Source organism: Pogona vitticeps, chromosome 6 (genome assembly GCF_051106095.1).
Source record: "Pogona vitticeps strain Pit_001003342236 chromosome 6, PviZW2.1, whole genome shotgun sequence".
Lineage (NCBI taxonomy): Eukaryota > Metazoa > Chordata > Lepidosauria > Squamata > Agamidae > Pogona > Pogona vitticeps.
In genome coordinates this window covers 118,967,065-118,993,193 of record NC_135788.1, presented here as the reverse complement: position 1 = coordinate 118,993,193, position 26,129 = coordinate 118,967,065, and the positions used below count along the sequence as shown (strand labels likewise).

General features: G+C 50.0%; 1 protein-coding gene across 2 annotated transcripts; it reads right to left on the bottom strand.

Annotated features, from left to right (window-relative positions):
- Nucleotides 1–571: 571 nt before the first annotated feature.
- On the bottom strand, nt 572–26,129 carry REC8 (REC8 meiotic recombination protein). Of its 2 annotated transcripts, XM_072977076.2 has the most exons (19): nt 25,089–26,129; nt 24,903–24,971; nt 23,471–23,613; nt 22,564–22,639; nt 21,365–21,479; nt 21,132–21,210; nt 20,306–20,382; nt 19,933–20,056; nt 18,005–18,068; nt 16,667–16,761; nt 15,194–15,294; nt 12,812–12,955; nt 12,067–12,133; nt 11,117–11,265; nt 10,759–10,807; nt 9,589–9,649; nt 9,391–9,501; nt 8,330–8,436; nt 572–904 (listed from the first exon to the last, which is right to left on the bottom strand). In XM_072977076.2, the coding sequence occupies exons 1-19, from the start codon at nt 25,142–25,144 to the stop codon at nt 813–815; spliced, it is 1,779 nt and encodes a 592-aa protein (XP_072833177.2). In that variant the 5' UTR covers nt 25,145–26,129; the 3' UTR covers nt 572–812. The 2 variants fall into 2 exon arrangements, with proteins under 2 accessions (XP_072833177.2, XP_078234472.1); XM_078378346.1 differs by lacking the exons at nt 22,564–22,639; nt 23,471–23,613; nt 24,903–24,971; nt 25,089–26,129 and adding an exon at nt 22,178–22,285.

Below are 26,129 nucleotides of genomic sequence, written 5' to 3'. Positions count from 1 at the left end.
TAAAGCTGAAATACAATAATATTTGTAGTTCTCGCCATTTTCCCTTGGCCTGCACCCCCAGAAACGGTACTCATTTTTGAACTTGGACTGCAAAGGCACTGTTTTAGGGGGAGCAGGGAAGAAGGCAACCCTATGAAGGACGCTGTGTTTCTTACACAGGACGTCCCACCTTCAATCCTGTTGAGGAAGGAGTATGGAATTCAATGGACACACAGCAGCGCCCCCCCCCAATCCAACATGGTTCTCGTTCATTTGGCCCTTCAACGCTAAGAAAGTGGGATCCAGGAGGAAAGAGCCAAGAGGACGGCCGGCGCTTGAAAAGATGGCCACGTCAAGCCTGATTCAGAGTTTCCAAGACCTGCTCTCCCAGAGCTTAGAAAAATTAGCCCTTCTGGACTACAACTCCTAGTATCCCCACCACCACCACAGCAGGCCCAGGGGATACTGGGAGATGCAATCGAAAGTTGTATTTCCCAGCGCTGGGTGTTGCGCTTTAAGACGATCCTTGCTCGCTGTGTGTTGTGTTGAGGCTTTTTGCCCGCTCAAAAGTCTTAAGGTCGGAAAGGCTATGTTAACGCAGAACATCTTTATTCAATTAGGTAGGAAACAAGGATTCTTAATGGCTCTCGATCCATAAATGCATCTTGCCGACTCTAAAAGGTTTGGAACAGGAAGACTCTCTCTCTCTCTCTCTCTCTCAAGCCCTGGAGTACCGGATCGCTCCCCCTCCTTGCGGGGTGGGAGGGCAGGAGACTCTGCGCACCCTCAGCTCTCCTGGTGCGATCAGGCAGGAACGGGAGCAGAGGGGGTGGCTAGCTCAGGGGGAAACGAGCCCCCGGCTGAAGGAGGATCCGTCCGTACGGCTCGCTCTGTTCCAGGTGCACGAACTGGGCTCCAGCGAGAACTAGGAGGTTGGGGAGAAGGTGGTCAAACGTGGCTTGCCATCTATTCAACAGCACAGCTTAAGAGTAGCTAAAAAGCCTGCTTGGTTTTTTGTCTGTTTGAGTGACTCTTGCCCATTCCTTGCTGTAATGGGACTTAGCCATTGATCTCTGCTCTGGTCGTCCCCATAGTTGCTTCTTCTCCTAGTTCCTTTGCCTGGAGCCTTCCTAAAGCAAAGCGTGCTACTTACTGTATTTTTCCCTGTATTAAAAAAATGACACCTTTCCCTAAAATAATTAGAGGAAAAGTTGAGGGTTGTTTTATACACAGTAGGAAGGAGGGGGGAGGAATCAAAGCACTTTGATCCCTGCTTTCCCCCTGCACTTTCTTTGCAAAAAGCTACTTTCCCCCTCGTAAGAAAGTGGAGGGGGAGAGTGATTACTGCTTTCCCTCTCCACTTTCTTTGCAAAAAGCTGCTCCCCCCCACAATACTTTCTTTGCAAAAAGCTGCTTCCCCCCTCCACTTTTTTCAAAGAAAGTGGAGGGGGAAGCAGCTTTTTGCAAAGAAAGTGGAGGGGGAAAGCAGGAATCAAAGCACTTTGTTCCCTGCCTTCCCCCTCAACTTTCTTGCAAAGAAAGGAATTTTGGGTTAGAAAAGTAGGGGTTGTCTTATACATGGGGGCATCTTATACACAGAAAAATACGGTATATATTACCGTCCCATAGTGTTCAAACCACTCTCTGGGCAGTTTACAACTTAATTATCCAGGCTACACTTTGCCCACCCATCCCAGCAGGCTGGGGAACTCAATTTACCGACCTCAGGAGGATGGAAGGCTGAGGGAACCTCCAGCCGGCTACCTGGGATCAAAAAAAGAGGTTACTTACCTGTAACTTTGGTTCTTCGAGTGGTACTCTGTGAATTCACACTAATGGGTTAATCTGCGCTTGCGCAGAAGGTCTCGGAACATTCTAGAGCTTAAAGTAACACTTTTGGCTCCGCCCCCCCAGGACCTCATGGTCCGCCCGCCCTAACAGCCATTCAGTTCCCCAAATTCCGCTGCTGCTCTAAAGGCGAGACAGCCGTGACGGAAAGTGGGGAGGATGGGCGGGCCGTGTGAATTCACAGAGTACCACTCGAAGAACCAAAGTTACAGGTAAGTAACCTCTTTTTCTTCTTCGTGGACTCTGTGAAATCACACTAATGGGTGACTAGCAAGCTTACCTCTGAAAGGAGGAGGGAAACGTCACGGCAGCACAGCCGACAGGACAGCCCGGCCAAACCTCGCATCCTCCTTGGCTCGCAGGTCGAGTCTGTAGTGGGATGCAAACGTGGAGGGCGTGGACCACGTGGCGGCTTTACAAACGTCCTGTAGTGGGACTCCACGGAGAAAGGCCGTAGAGGCCGCAACAGCCCTAGTAGAATGGGCATGAACAGATGCCGGTAGAGGCTTCTTAGCCAGTTCATAGGCCAGACGGATGACCCGAACTATCCATCTGGAGACAGTTTGCGGAGACACTTCCCGACCCCTATGGGGTTGCTGATAAGAGACAAACAGGCGCTTGGAGAGACGGAACGAGGAAGTCCTTTGAACGTAGAAGGCTAACGCCCGACGAACGTCGAGAAGATGGAGGGATTTCTCAACCGGAGAGGTAGGTTGGGGAAAGAAGGTTGGCAGGACTATGGGCTGCTTGACATGAAAGTCTGTGGTGACTTTGGGCAGAAAGGACACGTCAGGGTACAAGACCACCTTGTCGCGGAAAAATTGCAAGAAAGGTGGGTCGGTCCTCAGGGCAGCCAATTCAGAGGCCCTTCTGGCTGACGTAATAGCTACCAAGAAAACCACTTTGAGGGTAAGGAGGCGCTCCGAAACCGTAGCAAGCGGCTCAAAGGGTGGTTTTGAAAGACAGTTTAAGACTGTATGGAGGGACCACTGAGGAATAGGATTAATTGTAGGTGGACGAAGGCGTACAACCCCTCGAAGAAAACGTTTGATCTTCGCGTGTCTAAATAACAGAGCACTGTCCGCCTCTGGCGGTTGATGGGCTATGATGGCGGAGAGGTACACCTTCAAGGTGGAATGAGACAGGTTCATCTGGAAAAGGTGAGCCAGAAACTGTAACACAGTATGGAGCGTAGTGGGCGACGCGGGCAGTTGATGAGAAGAGGTGAACTTCAGGAAAGCCTTCCACTTGCTCCCGTACAGGGTGTCAGTGGACGGCTTACGACAATGGGAGAGGACGTGGGCTACCGTGGGACTATCCTCCAGGCGGTGAGGTGGAGCGATTGCACGTCCGGGTGGTAAGTTGTCCCTTCGTTCTGGGTCAGCAGATGCGGAAGGTAAGGTAGCCTGACGTACTCCGTCGCCCTCGAGATGAGCCTCGCGAACCACGGTTGGCGCGGCCAAAACGGAGCAATCAGAATGGCATTCGCATTGTCGTCGCAGACTTTCACCAGTGTCCTCAGTAGGAGGGGAAACGGTGGAAACATGTAGAGAAGATGGTGGCTCCACGTCACCATCAGAGCATCGCCCTGCGAATTCAGGCCGTGACCGCCCCTGGAGAAGAAGATGGGGCATTTGGAGTTGAGGTGAGTGGCGAAAACATCCACCACAGGGGTTCCCCATCGCTGGCAGAGTGTTAGGAACACCGCATGGTCCAGCACCCATTCGTGCATGGTAACAGCAGTCCTGCTGAGCCGATCCGCAAGTATGTTGTCGTGAGTGGAAATGTATAGAGCGGATGGAAAGACATGATGTTGGAGACACCACTCCCATAGCTGGACAGCAAGATACAGGAGGGAGAAGGAGTGGGTACCGCCCTGCTTGTTGACATACGCGACAGCCGTCGTGTTGTCCGAAACAACTTGAAGGGCTGTGCCCCTGATGATGGGTAAGAACGCCCGGCAGGCCTTGAAGATGGCGAGAAGCTCCCGATTGTTGATGTGGAGAGCAAGCTCCTTTGGAGACCACCGGTCGTGGACTTGCAGGCCGCAACAATGGGCACCCCAGCCGATGTCGCTGGCATCCGTCGTGATGCGAGTTTGTAGGGCAATGGGGGCGAAAGGGCGTCCCATGAACAGATTGTCCGGGTTGATCCACCACTTCAACTGCTCTGACAATTCCCTGGACACCAAGAGTCTCTTTTTGGGGAAGTCCCAGAGGGGGTTGAAGAGTGACAGGAGCCACACCTGCAGCGAACGAAGCTTCAGTCTCGCGTGAGGGATGACCGAAGTGGTGGAGGCCATAAGGCCCAGTAGCCTCTGAGCAGTGTGAGCGGTGACATGATGGAGAGGGCGGAATTTCTCGATGAGAACAGCCATCTTCTGCGCTCTTTCTAAAGGGAGGAGTGCTCGGCCGGTCCGAGCATCGAGGGTGGCGCCTATGTAGGAAGCAACAGGCGAGGGAACAAGGACGGACTTCTTGTAGTTCACCTGCAGTCCGAGAGTTTTGAGGAGGCGGAGCACTGTAAGGGTGTGACGCTCGGCCTGAAGCCTGGAGTGAGCAACCAGTAGCCAGTCGTCGATGTATGGGAAGACGGCTATGCCCCTTGTTCTCAGGAAGGCCGCCACCGGGGCCATACACTTCGTAAAGACTCTGGGCGCGGTGGAAAGTCCAAAAGGCAGAGCGGAGAATTCGTAACATCTTGACCCCAGCGAGAAGCGCAGGAAGCGACGATGGTCGTGCCTGATATTTATGTGGAAGTAGGCGTCGCTGAGGTCTATGACGACGAACCAGTCGCCCTGTCGCAAGAGAGGCAGAATCCTTTCCAAGGTCACCATCCGGAAACGACGATAGGCAATGAATTTGTTGAGACGCCTGAGGTCCAAAATAGGACGGAAAGAGTCGTCCCGCTTCGTCACCAGAAAATATCTGGAGAAAAAACCAGGATCGGCAGGATTTGGAAACACCCTGGTTATTGCATGCTTGTGTAACAGGGTGGCTACTTCTTGCTTTAGAGGGTCGGATGGGGGGGTAAGAACTAGACGGGGAGGAGGCGTCTCCAAAAATTCTATCGCGTAACCGCGAGCGATGATAGAAAGGACCCATTTGTCTGAAGTGATGGTAAGCCAACTGGAGAGGAAAGGGGACAAGCGGGTGGCGTAGGAAGGAGAGAAAATGGCCGTAGAGCAGTCAAAGGCCCTGTTTATTCTTACGGTCGACCTTTTTGAAGGTGGCACGTGTCCTGTGTCGTTGGTCATGTCTAGTGGTGTAGCCGGAAGAAGGAGAATACCTTTGCTTGTAGGGATAGGATTTCCCTGGCTGCATAGCCGGGGGAAAGGATGGGCGCTTCCAAGGGTAGCGTTGTTTGTAGAACGGTTGAGCAGCATAGGATCTGGCAGCCTTTTTAGCTTCATGGAGGCCCTTCAGGATCTCGTCCGTCTTGGGATCAAAAAGACCCGAGCCGTCAAAGGGAAGGTCAAGGATACGGGCCTTGGAGTCCTCAGGAATAGCTGCGGACTTGAGCCACGCCTGTCGCCTCATGGCAATACCCGTCATTAAATTACGGGATGCAGCATCCAAGATGTGACGAACCGTGACCCGTTCCTGACGAATGAGCTGTGATGCCTCCTGGTGAAGAGAGAGGCCTCTCGGTTGCAGCTCATCAGGTGCAGCCTGTAGGGATGGTAGAGCTAAATCCCATAAGTGTTGGTGGTACGCCGCCATAGCGGCAACATAGTTGGCAGCTCGCACGATTAGAGACGAGAAGGCATATGAACGGCGACCAAATATGTCCATTTTCCTCCCATCCTTATTATTGGGGGATGCGGCTGATGCAGGCCGAAACTTAGACTGGGCGACGTCGACAATAAGGGAATTGGGAGCAGGGTGTTTTACCAGGAAATCCAGTTCAGATCCCTGAATCCGGTATAAGTTCTCGACCCGTCTGGACATTTGAGGGGTAGAACAAGGTTTGTCCCAAGGTTGCTTTAGGGTGCGCAACAGTGAAGGAATGAATGCTAGACGCATGGGTAGGTTCTGATCCTCATCAATATCGCCGTATACCTTGTCGGGGACCGCTTCAGGCGGGCGTTCGACAGGGAGTTCCAAAGCGGAGGCTATTCTATGTATCAGTTGGGAATAGCTAGGGAAGTCGGCCGCAGGAGAAACCGGGTTCTTATCAATGATAGCAGAGTCCGGAGTGTTATCGTTAGGAGCCGAAGTATCCGAAAAAGAGCATTCGGAGGAGGAGTCCTCGGGATAATCAGAAGGGAGGGGCGGGGGGAGCGGGAGTTCCGGCATGGGAAAAACGGGGGCCGGTATCGACTTGTCTCTGCGTTTAGAGCGCTTCTTGCCCCTCGGTCCGGAGTCGGTACCGTGCTCGGTACCGTGTCCTGTACCGTGCCCGGTATCGGGATCGGTATCGGTATCGGGGAGATCCAATTGAAAAGAGTCCGAGTCAGAGGAAACGTGGCGGCGCTTCTTCTTTCGCGGTTTCGGCGGTACCGTGTCGCGATGCCGCTTCGGTTTAGGTGGCGGTGCGTCGGTACCGAGAGGCGCGGTACCGATTCCGGTATCGGTGGTGGTACGACGTGGTATACCGGTCGGTATGGTCTGTTGCTCTGCCTTCCGTGAGGAGGGTCCTCCCGGTATCGGCTTAGAACCCTTGACTCCGATATCGTGAGGGGACGGTACCGAGTGGGCGTGTCGTCGTCTACCCCTATCGGTATCGCGGGCCGACGGTACCGACGGTACCGAAGAGACGGAGGAGACCGACGAGGAGGATGAGGAGTCGGATGAGGAACTCCGCGTAGCGAGGCTGTAAAGGAGCCGCGGGTCATAGAGCTTTTGCATCTGTTTCCGCCATCTTCTCAAATAGCTCTTGGAAAGCTTGAGCGGAGCGGTTTTGTCTTCCATAGCCTCCTGCCTCTTACGTTTCTTGGGGCGAGAATGTCGAGCCCCGTGGGGGGAGACCTTCGGTCCCGAGGGGCTCGGAGACCGGGAATCTCTAGAGGCTGTTTCCAAATGCTTCGTCTTGGCTCTCTTCTTCCTAGGGGATGGGAAGAAGGGTGTATCCGGCGTATCGGTCGGTAGTGGCAAGGATGGTGGAGAAGAAGCTACCGACGACGCTTGGGAGTGAATCTCAATAGGAGATTGCGGAGTAAGAGCAGGCAAGGAAGGCGACGGTTGGAGCTGAGGCGTGGCCGCCGGAGACGGCGGGGGAGGAATGGCGGCCGTGGCCTGGCTCTTAGGAGGCTTAGATTTTTTAGAAACCTTCTGGGTAGACGTAGCTGACTTGCCATTAGCCCTAGTTTTAGGGCCAGGTGCAGGAGCTGAATCTGCAGGCGCAGAGGACGCTGCCATAGCAGGTGCGGTGAGGGATTTCTCCCAGAGCGCTGCCCTGAGACGTTGCTCTCGAAGCCTTAAGCCTTGCCGGGTAAAACGTTCACAATGGCGACAAGTCTGGGGGATATGGGACTCCCCAAGACAAAATAAACAGTAACGATGGCCGTCTGTGGAAGGGATCTTTTTAGAACAGGCGGCACAGCTTTTAAAAGTAACTTTAGGTGAAGATGGTGCCTTGGAGGCCATAAAAGAGAAAAAGGCGGGAAAACAGTCCAAGAAATAAGGGGGGAAAAAAGGGGTAGGGGAGCGAGGGGAGCCCTCAAAAACAGTCCAAAAACTCCCCTAATAATAAAATGAAGTAAGTACTTCCCTTGAAGCAAGAATGCGGAGTCCAAAACTCAGGAATCTTCAGATCTTTCCAATCTTTCACGGAGCTCTAGCTAGGAGACCTAACTGCAGCAGCGGAAAAAATGGAACTGAATGGCTGTTAGGGCGGGCGGACCATGAGGTCCTGGGGGGGCGGAGCCAAAAGTGTTACTTTAAGCTCTAGAATGTTCCGAGACCTTCTGCGCAAGCGCAGATTAACCCATTAGTGTGATTTCACAGAGTCCACGAAGAAGAACCTGGGTCATGAGCAGAGTTTTGACTGCAGTACTGCAGTTTAGCTGCTGCACCACAAGCTTCTTTCCTACCATGTCCAAAGTGAAGAGCTATTGAACTGAGCTTTGAATCCCATACCACAGGTCCCGTGTATGACACCCCACAGGTACCCTTTTCTCCTCCACTTTACCCACCCCCCACCTCCAAGAAGCTAAGGTGACCTCGTTAGCCTTTTATCATCTCTGGCTTGTTTCAGGAGGGATTGTCTGCCCGCAAATGATTCAGATCCAGGCTACCTCCATAATTTCTTCTCACACCTAAGTTCTCCTCGCAATCAGGAACCCTCAAGAATCGAGATTTTTTGCTGCTCTGGAGAGCCTAACATGGAAGCACAAACCTCTGTTATGCAGAGAAGTCGTTCTCCGCGGGCAGAAAGCTATGGTGGAGAGGTGGGAGGCCAGGCATTCCCTCTCAGCATGCTGGAAAAAACCGATTAACTAACGATCGAAGAGAGCCTAGGCAAACGGCTCTATAAAACATGCTTAATAAGCAATACGTACCCAAGCACATGTAGAAAAAACGGCTAATGACGGGCCTCGGAGTGGTCAGTGGCACCAGCTGGACAAACTCTATCTCTCCAACCTGTTCAAGTTTGGTGGAAACCATCCTGTGAGGAGATAAAGTGACGTCATTGCCTGTACCTTCTTATTCCGCTTTTCCCGCCCACGATGGCCAAAGCATCTCAGCGATACACCAAACAACAAAGACATCCATTCAAAAGCAATACAACCAGTTGCAAGCAGCTGTTGCATCAATAGATTGTTCGTTATGCGCCCTCAAGTTGGAACCGATTTATAGCAGACCCTAACAAGGCACTCAAGTCAAGTGAGATATTTAAGGAGTGGTCAGTGAGTTTCCGTGGTCAGCTGGGGATTCGAACCCTGGTCTCCAGAGTCCCAATTTGTCACTTTTATCCACTGCATCGCACTGAGTTGTTGTTGTTTAGTTGTGTCCGACTCTTTGTGGCTGGGTACCCACATCCATAGATCAACACAGAATAAAACAGCAATCCAATATTAAATAAAATGTAAAGTAACATAATCCACCCATCTAAACTAAACAGGATTGAGATAAATATACGTATATGGTCTTCATACCTGTGTTACACTTTGGAAGCGAGAGACCAAAGAGATCACAGTGGAATCAGGTTGACATAAGTGATTCTTAATCCAATGTCTAATAGGGCACAGAGACCTTTGACATCCATCTCTTGAGATCAGAAAATTCACCTTCCGTGTTTTCATCTGATTTTTCCTGGAGCTCACCACGGTGGCCGGATCCCCTTTTGGGAAAAGGGTCCCCACCCCTCCGATTGCTCCTGCAAAGTTCGGACGAAAATCCGGACACCGCCCCTGGAAAACCTGATTGGCTCCCTCTCGGGACGACTGTGGCTATTTTTGCCGCTCATGAGCTCAGTTTTCTCCACCACGTGGTGCTCCGCAGGATGTCGGACTGCAGCTCCCATCGGCTGGGGCTGATGGCAGCTGTAGTCCGACAAGATCTGGAGAGCCCCCCCCCCCATTTCTTGCTCTCATCAGGAGAATATCCACTTGAGGCCAACCTGCGCACGTAGTCCAGGGTGATCGTGTCCTTATCCGGGGGTAGCTCAAAACTTATTTCAGGAAGCTCCGGCACCACGGGCAAGATGACCTCTTCCGGTTCCAGGAAAGCCCTGGAGGAGAAAAGAGGTGGCTTAAGAGGGACAAAGGGAAGTTCCCGCGGCCGCCGGAGCAAAGGCAGGCAGGCGGTTCCGCCTCACCTCTCCTCGGAGATCACTAAACTCGGGCGCTGCTCTTCTTCGGTCGTCTCCAGGGAAATTTCTACGAGGAAGAGACACGATTCTGTATTAGATGTCCCAGTGGAAAGAAAAGGCAGGGTCCGTGGGACAACGGCAGACCAGGCCAGGGTCCCGTTTTTGAGATGCAAAACCCCCTTTGCTATTGGGGCAGGAGAGACTCCAGAGGTGCACGCGCACGGTTGCATTTCTGGACTCCCAACTCCCAGCCAAGCTGCTTGGGGGAATTCTGAGCGTTGGAAGTCTAGAAACGCAACCCTGCGCAGCTTAAGAGGCCCACCCATCCAACCTAAAGGTAAAGGTAAAGGTTCCCCTTAACATTGTAGTCCACTTGTGTCCAACTCTAGGGGTCGGTGCTCATCCCCGTCTTCAAGCTGTAGAGCCAGCGTTTGTCCAAAGACCATTTCCGTGGTCACGTGGCCAGTGTGACTAGACATGGAACGCCATGACCTTCCCACCGAGGTGGTACCTATTTATCTACTTGCATTTGCATGCTTTCGAACCGCTAGGTTGGCGGGAGCTGGGACAAACGACGGGCGCTCACTCCGTCGTGTGGATTCGATCTTCTGCAGTTTAGCCCGCAGCGCCACCACATCCCATCCAACCTAGGAGACCCCAATCTTCAGGAAGAGGACGCCCAGTCCTCCTCCAAGCCAAAGTTCGATCTTAAGAGACGTTCTCGGTCGGCCGCCTTCCAGCGATGGGCCAGGAAGAAGGAAAGGGTCCCTGAAACAGCAGCATCTTTACAGCCAAAGCTCTTACTGCCAGGATCGGGAGGCTAAGAATTTGGTAGGGAAGGTGGGAAACCCCAAACACACACATCTGAGCTATGTAGATCGGGGGGGGGGGGCTTCATAGCTATATTTTAGAACTGCAGGGCTGAAAGGGACCCTTGGGGTCATTCAGTCTAGCCCCTGCCAAGGAGGTCTAGTGGGGGAATCAAACCCCCAACCTCTGGCTCCACAGCCAGAGGGCTCAACCCTTGACCTATCCAGCTGTCTAGGTAACCTCCAAGGGCCATCTCTCTGGAGATCAGAATTTTGTCCACACGCACGGGTCCCACCCCCAATTAGAAACGGAGGGGGGATGCAAAAGAAGTCAGCCCCCCCCCCAGATTTGAAGACACGCACGCACCTGAGGAGCCTGGAGGTGGGAGGCTCGGCTCTTCCATTGCCCGCAGTTCCTGCAACGGGACAGAAAGAAAAGGAAGGTTCAAGGCCCACACAGAGAAAAGGATGGAGCCAACATCCAATTATGTTCTAGGGATAAACCAGCCAGCACTCAGGGCTTCTGCATTGTGATTGGCTGGGCTGCCATGATGTCACAGAATGTCAAAGGAAATTCTAACCTCCCAGCCCTCTAGGGAAAGACTTGGCGGTCCCAGAACGCAGGGGAAGGAGGCTCATCTTTTTGGCAGCTAAGCATCCACTAGTGGTTTTTCAGGGGGTCCAGGAGAAATTTTTTTGGTCTCCAAGCCTGGCTCTATCTTTACCTCCAGCTCGCTGGGGCCCTCGGCCCTCCGCGCGGCTTCTTCCTCCACCCTCCGGCCGCGCTCCTCCGAGGCTCGCCGACGGGCGTAATCCACGCGCTGGAGGTTGGTGCAGCGGGCCCACAGGCCATGGAGGGTGGGATGCATCCAGCCTAAGAGGGAGGAAGAAGTACACAGTCACAAAGAAGGGCTTGCTTTCTCTCCACCCCCCACCCCCACCCACCCCGAAAAAGTGCAGCGGGTTCTGTCTGTGTCTGGCCTGAAAGCTAAAGTCTGTGGGAGGTGCAGGAGTTGGACTACAACTCCCATCATTTGCCAGCTCCACGGCCACTACTGGGTCTAGTAGCCGCTTATTTTGTCTTTCAGACTGTCCCGGATCTCTCGGGAGGTCCATTTATTTTTTATTTTTTAAGTCTTTTAAAATTCTCAAAGGCTTTCACGGCTGGGATCTGATGGTGGTTGTAGGTTTTCCGGGCTGTTTGGTCGTGTTCTTAAGAACACGGCCAAACAGCCTGGAAAACCCAGAACCACCATCTTTTAAAATGGCTTTCAAATGAATTAAATCAAAATTAAATCCATTTTCAATCACCTAGGTTGTTCTCCTGTTGTTGGTTTCTGCATTTTGACCTGAACTTTTAATCTCCTTTTGCCCATGTTTTGGGAGAGAAGGGTCCCGGGGGGGGGGGATACATACACCCATTTTTAGGATCCGTCCAGGACGAACAAGGGCCGATCCTAACCTGGTTTTTCAAGGTTTGCGAAAGAGCCTTTTTCTCCCACCCGCTTTAGGCCGCTTGCCATCTTCCAGGTTCAGTTCTGCTTTGTTTATGGTTAATGAGGCATGACGGCATGCTCAGAGAACTGGTCGAGATGACAAAGCTTTGGCATAAAGAACACAGCGGATCAACAGCGGCGGCGCTGGGCAGACAGAGGAACCCGAGAGGATCAATTACCGTACGTTGCATTTCCCAAAAGGTCTGCGGACGTTTTCTGCCTCTTGGCTGGCAGCAGCACCATCTCCTAAAAGGCACAAAGAAAAAATGGGGGGAACATGGAACGGCTAGAGCCACTGGGGTTCAGTAAGAAGACTCCTCGGATTGAACTTCTGATCATACAGTCCTGGACTCCAGGAACCATCTCATCGGAAAGTGGAATTTGGCCAAGCTTCTGTAAAGGGTGCTACTTAAATCTAGAATGTATCGCCCTTGCAGTGGGTGGGAAAGCCTCCGATTTGCCCAGTAATGGAACAGAGAGGATGACAGAGAATGTTCACAAACGTTTCAACTGTTCAAGATGAAAGATGGCCAAAGCGTTGACAGCTCAGGTTCTGGGGCAAAAGAAGTTGCGAGGGTGACATATTTCCCTTAGCCTCCGCCCTTTCTTGTCCAAATTCATTCTTGTAAACCCGTTTTTGCAGCTTAAGGGCTACAAGAAAAAAAATCTCTTTATCTCTCTTTCTATGCAAGACAAAAGATGTTGAAAAGAATTTTGTTCTACACTCCGTAAGGAATTGCAGCCTTAATTTTTTTTTTTTGTCCACCCAGTGCATTTAAGCTGGAAAACATATTCATAGCCGCTCACACACTTTTTTTTTTCACCGACAGGAGTTGCTCTGGCTGGAATCAGGAAGAGAGAGGACGGATTAAACGAAATTGGATGGGCTTTTCAGTCCCAAAATCCAATTATTCCACCACCTACCAGGGGCTGGCACTGGGCCTGTGTGTTCAAAATCTGTTCCTGGAAATCTTCCCGAGAAATCTGAGTGATCTCATCCAGGAAGCGCAGCTGCCTTCGCCGCCGTCGGGGTCGAGCTGGGGAGGGTTCGAATTCTGGCAGGAGGAGCTGAAGAGAGAGAAAAAGCAGAACCCTCTTGATTAAGGATGTACAAGCCTCAAAAGACCAGCAACCCAGTTTGCCCTTTGGGACTCTCCTCTAAATCAGGATAACTTGACAGTTCTTTGGTTAAACTTGAAAATGACCAGAAGATCACTTTCAAGTGTGGGTCGGTGGGTGTTTTTGGGCGAGAGGGGGAAAAGAGACTAGAAATGCCCTCATCCACACACACACACATCACCACAAGACAATCCTGTGCCTCGTTTTACAGAAGAAAACAAAATCATCATCTACGCCAACCTGAGCTCCCCAGATGTTCTTGGACTACAACTCCCAGAAATCCCAGCCAGCACAGTGTCTGGGAGTTTTAGTCCAAGAACATCCGGGGACCCCCATTTGGGAACCACGGACAGAGATCCTCAAGGTCTGATTCTGCTTTTCAGGCTGGAAAGAAATCTGGTGAGGGAGAACAAGACGGCCCCAGGGACTAAAAAAAACCCCATCTTGGCCCAATGTGGTTCACAAATGGTGTAACTCTCAGCTCTGTTCTAAATGTCCTGGCAACAATTCCTAATGCACTTTTGATCCCTGTAAAAAAGACTTGATCTATCCCCGAGAAGTTTTGGCATTTTCCCTCTAGTTCACAGAACATTATTGGCTATCTCAGTAATCAATCCCTGGTTTTTGTCATTCCAGAAGGCATGTTTTTAACCTTCTTCTAGGGTTTGTTCCGGGAGGCGGCGAAAGCAGTTTAGCGATATAGTACTTTTAAAGCTTTGAGTATCATTCATTTCTGCATCACGAGAGTCTCCTGATCAGAAACGTTCAAAGAAGTGCATTGTTACATACTGAAAAACAAACATAGCTCCAGAAAACAAGCCACAGGTCAGGGGTGGATCTCAAACAGAAATCTCAAAGAGCCAACCCCCAAGAGAAGCCTTTTTTGAAATGTGGATTTTTTAAAAATCCAGTACGGGAGTGGATCCTGGTCTTAAAGCTTTTCCAAAGCTATAAGACACTATCTTATTCATATCCCTCCTTTTCTTTTAGGGCCTAATCCCACCTGCCAAAGGAACTACCATTATCTCGATTCTTTCCATCTCTTTGTTGCAATGAAACATTTATTTTCACAGTCACGTGGTATGTATACAGGAACGTTCCCATTGTTTTTAACAAAATTGGATCTTTTCTTCCTGTTTGAAACATTACGGTTGGCTGCACCGTGGAATCAATTTATTTTCTCTGATGTTTCCCGGAGCAGTGCTGCCCCTACTTTGATTGATTGACTGATTTTTAAAAACCTAAACGATACATCAACATGGTGGAAAGGGATTCCTGTTTCTTGGGGCAATCAAGACCCCCCCCCCCGAGTGTCTTTTTAAAAAAAAAAATAACAAAAGTGACACATCGACAGTGCCAGAGAGAGGTCCCAGCCTTCTGTCCTCCTCCCCTTTTCCCTTCCCTCCTTTATCCAACCCCTTTGCAACAAGAAATAAATCAACAGCATGGTATTTTTGCAAGCCTTTTGCACCACGTCAGGAGGAAGAAGCAGGTTTTGAAAGATCTTGCAAAGTATTGCAAAGTTTAAAAACAAATTAGGGAGGAGATGCAACACTCCTTTCTTTAGAATTCAAAGCAGGAAATGCTTCTGCTCAAGATCTCTATTTCACCAGCAAAGGGGGGGGGGAGGCTGTCTCCTTCCAAGCAATGTATTTGTGTTGTTTTTGCTAACACCGGTTACTGCCAATTTGTCAAGATCCTGTTAAAAGGGGGTGGGAAGGGTACCAGCACAGTGGCCATGAAGTGGCCACAGCACCCAGAAATCCAACTTCATTGCAAAGGAAATAAATCTACAGCAATCCGTCCACACAGGCTGAAACAATAACAAATGAAGCGATTTATCATCCATACAAAATAAAACAACCCTCCCAAGGGGGCGGGGTGTGTGTGTAGAAATGGGCCGAAAATAAAACCACTGGCTGGGGAAATGAGTTGATCTCAGCCATGCACTCAGAAATTTATGAAGCAATCTAAAAAATACAACCAAATTGGTATAACTTGGGTTCTTTTGCCAGGTGGGCCAGAGTCCTAAAGATCCTGGTGGCACCTAAGGGTCTCCTGCCCTTTTGCTGCATCCTCACAACCATCCTTTGAGGTAGGACAGGCCAAGAGAAAGTGGCTAGCCTCTGCGGGGGGGGGGGGGTAGCATGTGCCAGAGACTTCAGCCTTTCCTTCCAGCTTTCGTACCTCAGGGCTCGATGGAGGGCGACGCTCTAGCTGAGGACTGGTGGGGGGTGAAGAGGGGCGGGGAGGCAGCAACCCAGGTCCCTCTGAAGGGGGTGTCGCCTCTAAAAAGGAAGCAAGGGAAAGAGTCAGGAAGAATCTTGCATCATACCAGCAACATCCAGGTATGGTTTTACTGGGGCAGAGGCTGGCTTTGGCAGCTGTTTCCTATGGCACCAGAGGGGGGGGGGAGTCCCGAGCACAAGGCAAATTTCAGAACCATGACAAGCTCAGGCTCACACACACACGCATGGATTTGGCAGTAGCCACAGATGTTGACCCGCCAAACTCCCAAAGCCACTAAGAGCCTGACAGACATCCTGCAGCGTATTCCAAAGCCATGTGGGCTGGAAGATGCTGAGGGTGCCATTCTGGCACGTCTGCACAGCACCCGCTTTAGAAAAAAAAAGATTCTCCAGGAGGGCCTTACTCTAAACCCCCTTTACTCACTCCCTGTGGCTTTCTATACACCTGCCTGGGGGGTTTTCCACCCAAATACTCATCATGCCTTATCTAGTTAGGTTCCCAAAATCAAATCTGGGCAAATGTATTTTTAGGGCGAACAGCTTTATTAAGCCTCCTAATGGTGGGGAAGGAGAGAGCCGGCTACTGATGTCCCCATCTCTCACAGGTAATACACCTTCAGGAAGTACAAGGTTCGTGAGCTGAGCTGAGAGAAAGGGTCCTTAAAACCCTCTTGGGTGTAATGGCCCCTGATTGCTTCTCGTGCACGCCCACGTGCGGCTAAGTGCAGCACCGTCCATGAAGGGGTTGTGCCAAGCCTGAAAAAGTGGTGTTTTCTCCACAAAAGCTTGTGAACTGATTTTTTATTTTTTGGTCCGATAAAAGGTATCACCCACTCCTGCATCTGTGCAGTCTTTGGGGAACCACATGGCCTTTTCCTTGTTCTTTAAAAACGGTCCAGTCTGCCTTAGGCTTCAATGGAATCAATAGCCATCGTGTGCTTTCAAGTCAATCCTGATGTACGTCGACCCTTTCCAGAGTTTCTGGGAAAAGACTCAGAGGTGCTTTACCCTTCCCTTCCTCTAGGGGCGTCCTAGGACAACAGTGCAGATGGCCCAAAGTCCCCCAGGCTGGCTCTTCTCCTCCGGAGGCGACATGGGGGAATCAAACTCCCAGTCAGAGACCTAAACTACCGAGCCTATCTAGCCAGCCTCACCTGAATTAGGGAAAGCCTACTGGCCAATCCTACTCTAGAGGAGCCTGGAAGGAACTGAACCCGCCTTTCAGCCACAAACCATTTCCCCATACCATTAAGCTACGTCCCCTCCATCTTTTACAGACGGACAAAACAGATTTCAAACCCCCAAGTCTATGATCTCCTCGTAACCTTTCCAACTCCAGCTTTTTTTTTAAAAAAAACTAGAAACCTTCAGCCTCAGCCTCCCTCCTGCCCCAAATAGAGTCTCACCCCACCTAATAACGGCAGCAGAGGGACCTCCCCGGGCAGCTGAACGTCCCCAGTCAACTGGAGCCTGGCTTCCTTGGGAGCGGAGGGCTCTTCCTTGACCCTGTGAAATTTTAAAATAATAATAATAAGAAAAAAGTGATCAAGGCCGCATCTTTATTTTATTTTTCTGCACGGCCTGCCGCTCCTGGAAGGAATGCACCGATGGGAAGCAGATACAGCCCATAAAGAGAGTGTGAATCCTGTACAGAAGCGGGGGGGGGGGGCAGGAAGCCAAGTCCCGGCTCCAAAGCAGCCAGCAATCCTAAATCTGAGATCTTGTGTTGCGGGAGGCCAAAACCAGATTTCTTTAGTGGTGGTGGGGCTGATGGCCACTCAGTCTTTCTTAAGACACCTACTTTTGGATGCTACTCTGTCTTTTGTACAGAAATTCCCCCTTCCCTCCATCCTAGAAGTGGGGGGGAAAACGCTCCCAAGGTGTGTTAACTGGCAGAACCATCTCTAAGCCAAAGTAGGTTGGCATTTCCAGCTCCATTTCAGCTCCCTCCGCCCCATGATTGAAATCGGCCCCGAAACCTTCTTCTGAAACCATATTTGGCCCTTGGGCCAAACAGTCCCCCAGTCCCCCTTGCTCTAAGACAGTCATGGTCAAACCTGTGAAGCCCCTGATGGTCTTCGACAACTACAATTCCCAGAATTCTTTCCCTGGCTAGGCTTGTGAAGGCTTCAGGGCGTTGTAGTCAAATAAAAAACTTCTGCAACTCAACATTCAAGGACAATTATTCTACGAATGAAAACATGTGGGTTTTTTTTAACATGTCTCTAAAGCAGAATTTAGTTAAGTCCCATTCTTGGACCACAACGCCCACAATCCTGCTGCCTGGCCATAGCTCTATTCTAGGGGCAAACGAGGGCCAACCTGATCTTGTTTAAAAGCTCCTACTCCGAAGCGCAGAAGCTCTTCCTTGAGATAAACAACTGCATTTCAGGAAGGAGACGTTGGCTTACACGGAGCTTTCCCTTCCCACAATCTCCCTGCATGAACCCATATAACTTTTTCTTTTCATATTATTGTGACCGATCAAATAGCTTGAGCAAGCTTTTGAAACAGAAGAAACCTAACTAACCTGTTTCACCAAAAGGGGTGTGTGTGAACGCTTTGTAAGGGCTTGTAATGGTGCACCTATTCCCAAGCCATCTTTGATACATGTGTGTGTTATCAAAGTCATGGGTTCGAATTATGTGCCTGTGTGATTGTTTCTGTCTTCACAAGACTCTCCTACTTCCCCTTCTCTCAACAGAGATGGGGCTGAACAGAAACCTTCAGAACAGTCTCCAGACTTTACCGTGGGGGAGGCGACAGCCCCAAGGCCAGGGAGGGCTCCTGTTCACGGATTTCCTCTGCGGGTTCTGAAAAGAGAAGGGAGGTGAGTGAACAAGGCCAGGAAGCCACAGAGAGATGGGAGCAGAGGCGGCTGAGAAACAGAGGGAGGGAGAAGGGAGGGAGCGAAAACAAACAAGAAAACAGAGCCCAGCCAGATTTGTGTCCTTGGAGAGTTGGCTTAACTTCTAAGAAACCTATAATTAAGCCGTGTTTTTCTTCATCATCTTCTCCCCACCCCCTTCCCCTTTTCTAACAAAACAAAAAATGTTCCCTGGGTCAGGTTTTGGTTTACACCGGGAGATCAGCGGAGAGCGAGAACGGATGCAAGAATCCCTCCCCTTTGCACCCATGTTCGTCCAGTCCACTCCATCTTCCCGGCATTGGGATTTGACTACAACGCCCATTGTCAGCAACACAGCTAAGATGTCAGGGATGGTAGCTCAGCTGATCTGGAGGACTGTGGGAACCCACAAAGTGCCCCCAGGCTCATCTTCTTGGGTCCGTCAAGCCCAGTCGAGTTTGAAGGGCAAAATTCTTTCCTAGCCCAAGCTGGAGAGGGCAGGAATTGAGCTCAGGACCTTGGCCCTCCCAGCGAGCAAAAGTCTTCCAACGTTTCTCTTTCTTTATTCCCCTATCTTGCAGGAGGCCGAGTGAAAAGCCCAAACTAGCTGTTTTTATCTCCACCAGGAGCAGGGGTTTTCTGAGGTTAACGGATCTGAACTGCCTATTCTACCAAGCCATTTCAAAATACTTTGTTTTCCAGTAGGGACAGCTCCCACTTTCCCTCTCTCTCATCCGGGATGGGTGGGCGGGCATCCTCCTCATCCTTATCCCCCCCCCCTTCATCCTGAGGCCATCCCTTAATTTCTTCCTCTTTTTGCTCTCTCCCATCAGCTCACTTCCAACGACAGAGTAGAGTTTTAGGAGCAGGTGAGGCTCTTGAAGAGTGGTTTTTAACCACAGCCTCCCACTACCCCCGAGTATGGGTCCGTCATCATTCGAAACCACGACTCCTGCGTGCAGCTCCAAGACTCTGCCCACCAAAGGTACATCGACGGGCCAACCCAAAAGGGCACACCTGCCTGTCGAATTCTGGGCAGCGTCGTCCCGAATCTCAAAATCCGGCCACCTTTTGAAGACACCCCTTCAAGTCTTCCACCTTACACACGGTGAAGTCCTTTCCCCCTAGCAAGCTCAGCCCTGCCTTCCCTCCTTGCCTGAGTGGTTCAGGCTCTTCAACACAGAGCCTCCAGGCAGGATTTGAATCCAGGACAGTGGATTTTAGATGGCAGCTCATGTTTTTCCCTGGGAGCTTCGACTCCTCTGCACGGCTCTCCAGCTGGGGGTTTTCACCAGAATTTTGCTGCTCCAGATGTTTTGCCACTAGAAAAGTCTCGGACATCCTTCTGCCCTGCGGGTGTGGGGGAGTGAGATCTCTGCTGTCTTCTCTTTCCCACCGGCCCCTATCCTTATTGTTTCAAATTGCAAATCTTGTCTTTTAATGGTGCAAGGCTTCTTTTTTAGATAGGCTGTTTTTTAGCTTTAAATGTCCGTCTTTCAATGACGTCAGCCGCCTCGGGTCCTTTTGGAGGAGCCAGGCCAGAGTAGAAAAAATATTTTTTAAACCAATCAATAAATAACCGACTGAAAACGGAGAGTGGAAAAGTTCCAGCTTCTGGAGGATGATTCCCAGAATCATCTCCCGGGGAACTTTTCCAAGCAGTGGTTGGAAAGACCAGACGGAGCAAAAGCTGTCCCGGTTCTGGCGGGGGGGCGTTAATCCATGTTTTGGGTCCGTGTATGGAAAAGAAACCTCTCTCTGAGGTGCAGACCTCTGCCCTAGCCGGGCTCCTCCTTCACCACCACCATCACCTCCTCCTCTCCCCTCACCTTCTTCCAAACGGCGTTTCCTGGGCGAAAGCAGGGGTGTCGCCACACCAGGCACCAGGAACCCTTCTTGTTCGGCCAGCATGTCGATCTCTCGAGCCGTGATTTCGGGGAGGTCTCGCTCCTCCTGCCACCGAGAGAGAAAAAAATGAAACGTCCAGTGTGAACCCACATCATGGCACAGAAGGAGAAAGTTACTTTTCTGGGTGAAAACTCCCATACCTCCCTACTACCACCACCTCCCTACTACCACCACCTAACGGGGTGGGAGGGGTGGGTAATGGGAGTTGCAGTCCAAAGGCGACCCACCCCCCAAATGTCTGAGATCATGAAACCACTCCGTCTCCCATTTCCCTGCAGCAGCAGAAGACCTTACTTCAAACCTCGGCAAGGTGATGGGTTCAGCCTCCCGGAGGGTGATGGCGTCGGGAGAGACGGTGAGGAGAGGCTCTCCTGGTGAGCAAAAAAAAAAAAAGGATCAGAAAATACATTCAGTTACTCTCTCCCTATCCTCTCTTTCAGCCCTCGAAGATGGGTGGGAAGCTCTCTCCCCCTCAAAAAAGCACATTTCTACATAGACATGTTCTACCGAGGAGGGACAAGCTCTGTTCTTGATCCTCCCAGAAGGCAGGACATGCAACAAGATGCTCAAGATAAAGGAAGCCAGATTTGGGCTGAATATCAGGAAAAACTTCCTAACTGTTAAAGCAGTACGACAATGGCAGCCATGATTTTGGGACGTGGTGGTTGCTCCAATGCTGTAGGCCTACAGGAGAAAATGTTGCAACCTTCTGTCCGATCTGCTTTGATCTGGATTCTTGCCTTGAGCGGGGGGGGGGGGGGAGGTTGAACTTGATGGCCTTGTAAGGCCCTCCCTTCCAACTCCAAGATTCTAGGATTCTATACTAAAGTAAGCATCCCGTGTATTTATTTTGGTTCTCCAAGAGAGAAAAATAAGCCAGGTGGCTGCTGAAGCACAATGGGAGACAACACAACCCTGTCTGGTTGAGAGTCAGGCCTTTTTCCTAGAAGGCAAAATAATTGTTCCGATCACCTTAAAATGACGGCACTGGCTGACAGCTTTTTTGTATGGAAAACCCTCCTTTTGGTGGCCTGGAAATTTAAATGCCAGAACTCCAGACTTTTAGCCTGGGTGGGGTTAGCCGTGGCAATCCCACCTCTGCCTTCTCCGCCTGGCTCACCTGTCCTCCGACGCATGGAAGACGGGGCACGTTCCGTGGGGCTTCTCTCCGGAGTCGGTGTTTCCAAGATGCTTCGGACCTGGAAGCGGAGGGAGATAAGGATGATGTTGCTTCATCCGCTTCCCTTGTTGGAAAGCTCGGATCCAGCGCATGGAGAGGGAGGGAGGAAGGGAGGGAGAAGAAGCAAGCCGTATTGTCTTGGGTCAGGGGGTGCAGGGAGATCATTGTCTTACATGTGGAATGGAGGAAGGACTCGGCAGCAGAGGCTCCATCAGGCCAAAAAAGGGGTCAGGCGCTTCCTCCAGAGCTTCCATCAGTTCTAGTTGGCTGGGGAGAAGCAACCCTGGTCTGGAGAGCAGAAGCAGAAGGAAAGAGCAGAAGCAGAGCAGAAGCAGAAGGAAAGGAAGGAAAGGGACTTTCAGAACCCAAAGCCAATAACACTCCTTTGCACACTTAGCTGTCCCCCCATGTACTTCAGACACAATTTTATTCCACATCCAGCAGGAATGGAGTACAATTCCCTTTGCCCCCTCCCTGTCAGCTGTGCTGTCTGGGAACGGTGAGAGTTTGTAGTTCGATTCCCCAGGAGGCCATCCGGCCAGCCGGCCAGGGAAGGTTGTGAGCCTCCCAACAGCCCTGAAGAGTAGGACAAGGAAGGGAGGTAACATGAAAGCCAGAGAAGGGGACGAAGGCTCCCTAAAACCCACCACCACCACCCTTTACTGCAGAGTAAAGAGTGAAACACCACTCACGTGTCACGCACAACTGCCCTCGGCCCCATCTGAGATCCGAGTCCCCCCCTATCTCTGCCGCAGGGAGGAACTCTGAGCGTTTGAACCCCAGCAAGGAAACCTTTGAGGCCAGGTTTTTGCCCGAGAAACGACCTCAGAAGAATTCTGAGATATACACAGCTAGGCAGAATAAGCACTTCTTGGGCCAGCCAGATTGAGACACACTAAACATAGGTCATCTTTAAAAACCCTATTGCATCCCCTCATTTAAGATGCCTCAGATGAGCACCAGAAGGCATGCTTTAGAATCCCTACTGTGCAGATTTGAGGCTGTGTTGCTTTGGGTTTCCCCAAACATCAGTTCTGGACAGCATCCTGCCTTCCACGGCCAGCATGCTCATTGCGTGTTCTCTGCATACAGCCATTGGTTCTGCAAACCGTTATGCAAGAATGTGCGCATAGGGCAGGCTGGTGACCTTGTGGAGCAGAGGGAGGAGGTTGCAAAACCACAGCAGTTCCTGGAGGCACTTGTTATCACGGCCCTGAAATAAGGCCACGAAAAATAAGTCGCACCCATTTTACAGAGCTGGAAACTGAGGGCCTCCCTTAAAGATCAGCTTTCCCAAAGCAAGCCCACCCGCCCAGGCAGAAGGTAAATCACCTTTAACCCCCGATGGTGGAGAAGAGGGGAAAGCACTCACTGTTCTAGGTCTGTCAGGTCGATCCGGAACTGCTGCTGGGTCCGGTTCAGCCGTTCTAAAATGTGCTGGATTTCCTCTGAAAACAGAGAGGAAAACATTTTAAATGGGATCAGCCTGGAGAGGTTCAAAGCCCGAAGCCCTGCGTCCAGAATCCTTGGGGGGAAATGGCTGTGTTTGGGGGGAGGAGTTTAGAAAAGTTTCCTTTTCAAAAAAAGTTTATTTCCCATCTTTCTCCCTGCAGACGACAAGCTCCAGAATTCTCTAGCCGGTAGGCCTAGAGAAGGTCCGGAAAACACACAGAGTAGGAGAGAAATACATCACAGATACAGCTTTACAATATATGTGTGTTTCTATGTACAGCAGAAACCACCTCCCACCCCACCCCCATATCCATGAGCTCAATATCCACTGATTCACTTATCCATGATCTGGAAATATTAAAAATATTGAAAGAAACATACCCAGAGACCTTTCAGTAGTGTGGGCGGCATATAAGTTAAATAAATAAATAAATTCCTGGAAATACTGTATATAATTTTAGTGGTGAAGTTACCAGAAATGGCCACTAGAGGGAGGCAGAGACCATGCTACGTGTCGTGTTTGCTATCATCTGCATTTCTCAGCATCCACGGGGTGTTTGTGTGAAAGTGATATGGGAGTCCTGCTGTATGTGTGAGGAAGGAAGGAAGGAAGGAAGGAAGGAAGGAAGGAAGGAAGGAAGGAAGGAAGGAAGGAAGGAAGGAAGGAAGGAAGGAAGGAAGGAAGGAAGGAAGGAAGGAAGGAAGGAAGGAAGGAAGGATAGATGAGGAAGGAAGGAAGGAAGGAAGGAAGGAAGGAAGGAAGGAAGGAAGGATAGATGAGGAAGGAAGGATGTATGGATGGATGGAAGACTTAGAAAGAGCCTTACCCACAAGATACTGGCACTGGCGGCTGTAAACAAGGACTACCCCATACTGCAGCTGGGCGGACAGGTAAAGCGAGAATCGGGGCCGGGGAGCACCAGGCATTGGCGGCGGGGCCCGCACAAGGATATAGGCCATAATTTCCTCACTGCAGAGAGAAGGAAAACAGAGACAACATCATTGCATCTGTCTGGTTTGGATCCGTGCTCTCTCTCTCCCTCCCTCCTTCCCTCATCTTTGTCTCAGGGGCAGAAGAGGTGCTAAAAGGCCAGATCTTGGCAACTCCTCTGCTAAATTTTGAGGCTTTCACAGACGTTGAGAGGAGCCAGTTCTACCCTTCCAAGAAGGGCCTGCAGCACCAAGGAGGACCACAAGAGAGGATGCTGATTTACATATAAATCCATATTGTCGTTGCAAGAGGTCATCAAGTCCGATTTACAGCAACTTTTTTTAATGAATGAGCCGTCTCCAAAATGTCCGGTCCTCCACAGCCCTGCTCAATTCTCGCAGACTCAAACCTGCTGTTTCCTTTAGAGAGTCAGTCCATCTCGTATTGGGTCTTCCTCTTTTCCTGTTGCCTCCCACCTTGGCCAGCATTAAGGTATTTTCCAGAGAATCCTGCCTTCTCGTGACGTGTGCAAAGGAGGACATAAGCTAATTTTGAAGGTATAGAATCAGATGCAAAATAAGAACTGGTGTTTGTAATTCACACAGAAATACACCAAAGGAGTATTTTCCTGTAGCAGACCTTCTTTGAATGGCTGTTTTCCATAAACAAGGCAGTGTGGCCACCTTTAAACATAGTTCACCTTAAGGACTAGAGCCTTGGCTTTGCTTTTAAACAAAACGATAAAAACAATACAGACCACTCTAGTTTCTCCTTCGTAGCTCCACCTTTAAAGGAAGAAAGGAACTGGGTGCAGAAACCCCATGGTAGACCTAGTGCCATCTGCTTGGCCCACCAGAACCTGTGAGCTAGATTTATTCCACGCGTTACCACTCATTCTATTTATCAGGTTTTAGGAGAACAAAATCAGAGGAAACAGCAATGCACTGTAGTTTTTTTCACCTAGCCCAAAAGTTATATTAATTTTTTTCAAGATGGGGTGGGTGGGAAAGACTACAATTCCCAAAAGCTTGGGTCCTGGGAATTACATCTAGAACAGGAACCTTTTCTGTCTTTTGCAGGCTGTGGCTCTCTCTAGACTTTGAACCGTTCGGGTCTGAGCCGAGAACATTTTTTCCCATTACAGTATCTCTACCGAATTCTTTTAATGGAAGGCTTCCGGTGTGCCAAAACAGGCAACCCAGTGAAACCAGGTCTCTTTGCTAAAGCCTTCGTATTCAAAGGAAGTCATCATCATCCTTCCACCTGCTTGCTATATCTCTCTCTCTCATTTGCCCATCTCATTTTCCTGAGTTGGGAATCACACTCACCAGGTTTGTGGGACGTTGACTTTCAGATATTCCCGCTTCAACAGTCTGCTCCCACCAGTTGCAGCCAACCTGAGAGATATCAGAGTGTCAATTCAGGGGGAGGTTTTTTTTTGGGGGGGGGGGCTTTTAGCAATGCCCCCTTTTCTGTTGCTCCCTCGCCCCAACATACACACAAAAGACAATTACCAAATGGTAGCAAAACACCCTGTGCGGTGCTGCAGAACACTGGGGTAATAGAACATGTTGGTAGAATTGCTGCTTTTCTGGTAATGGTAAGATTTCTGGACACCCCAAAGTCTTCTGGGCCTGCTCTCTTCTCTAAGAGGATGGTGTCTTTCCAGGTAGGAGGTAATGTACTAGCCCAGTTCACTTCTCAGGCCTGTGGAACTCTCTGCCTCAATGTATCACCCTTTGTAGCTCCACACGACAGAGTTTATTTCATTCCAACCCCAAATCTCACAAATTCAGAGTTTTGGCACTAAGATAAGATGCAAAGTGTATCTTCTTTCAGAATAATGCAAGCTATTTCATTGTGATGCCGGCTTAAGCAAATGATCAAGTCAGTTTGATTCCTGTCTGCAGTTCATTAAGGCACCTAGCGGACTACAGGGTCACCAGTGGATTTTATGAATGAGGATGTAAGGACAGGAGACAAAGTGGCAGAGTTTAATCAAAATTATGAGTTACAAGGATTGTTATGATCTTAAAAAACTAATTAACAAGAGACTCATAATAATGCATAAAAACAATACAGGGTAAAAAAAGAACAGATGAGCCAACTCTCAACTGAAGCCACAGTGAAAAATAAAGCTTATGATATTAATTAATTGGAAACAAGGATAATGTTTAACGGAAAACAAGTGTATCAGCAGTTTAACGTTAAATATATTAATGAGAGAACTGGCAAGAACTGGCAAACAGGCACAATTTAATTGGCAGTTAATCTGAGCCAACAACGAAGTACTGGCTAATTCATGGCAGTTTTTAACAGATTAAGGCGCCAGATTAACTGACAAACAGAATCCAGAAATAATTGAGGATTTAGCTAATTCATGCGGTTCGGAGAGCAAGGGGACTGTAAAAAAATATTTCAGAGAGGTAAGGAACTATGCAGGATCATCAAGACAATAAACTGGAGGATAATTACTTTATATATATATATATATATAAATTCATTAAATATTGGCTGCTTCAAAAGGGGGAAGAAGTGAGCTTTGGAAACGAGGT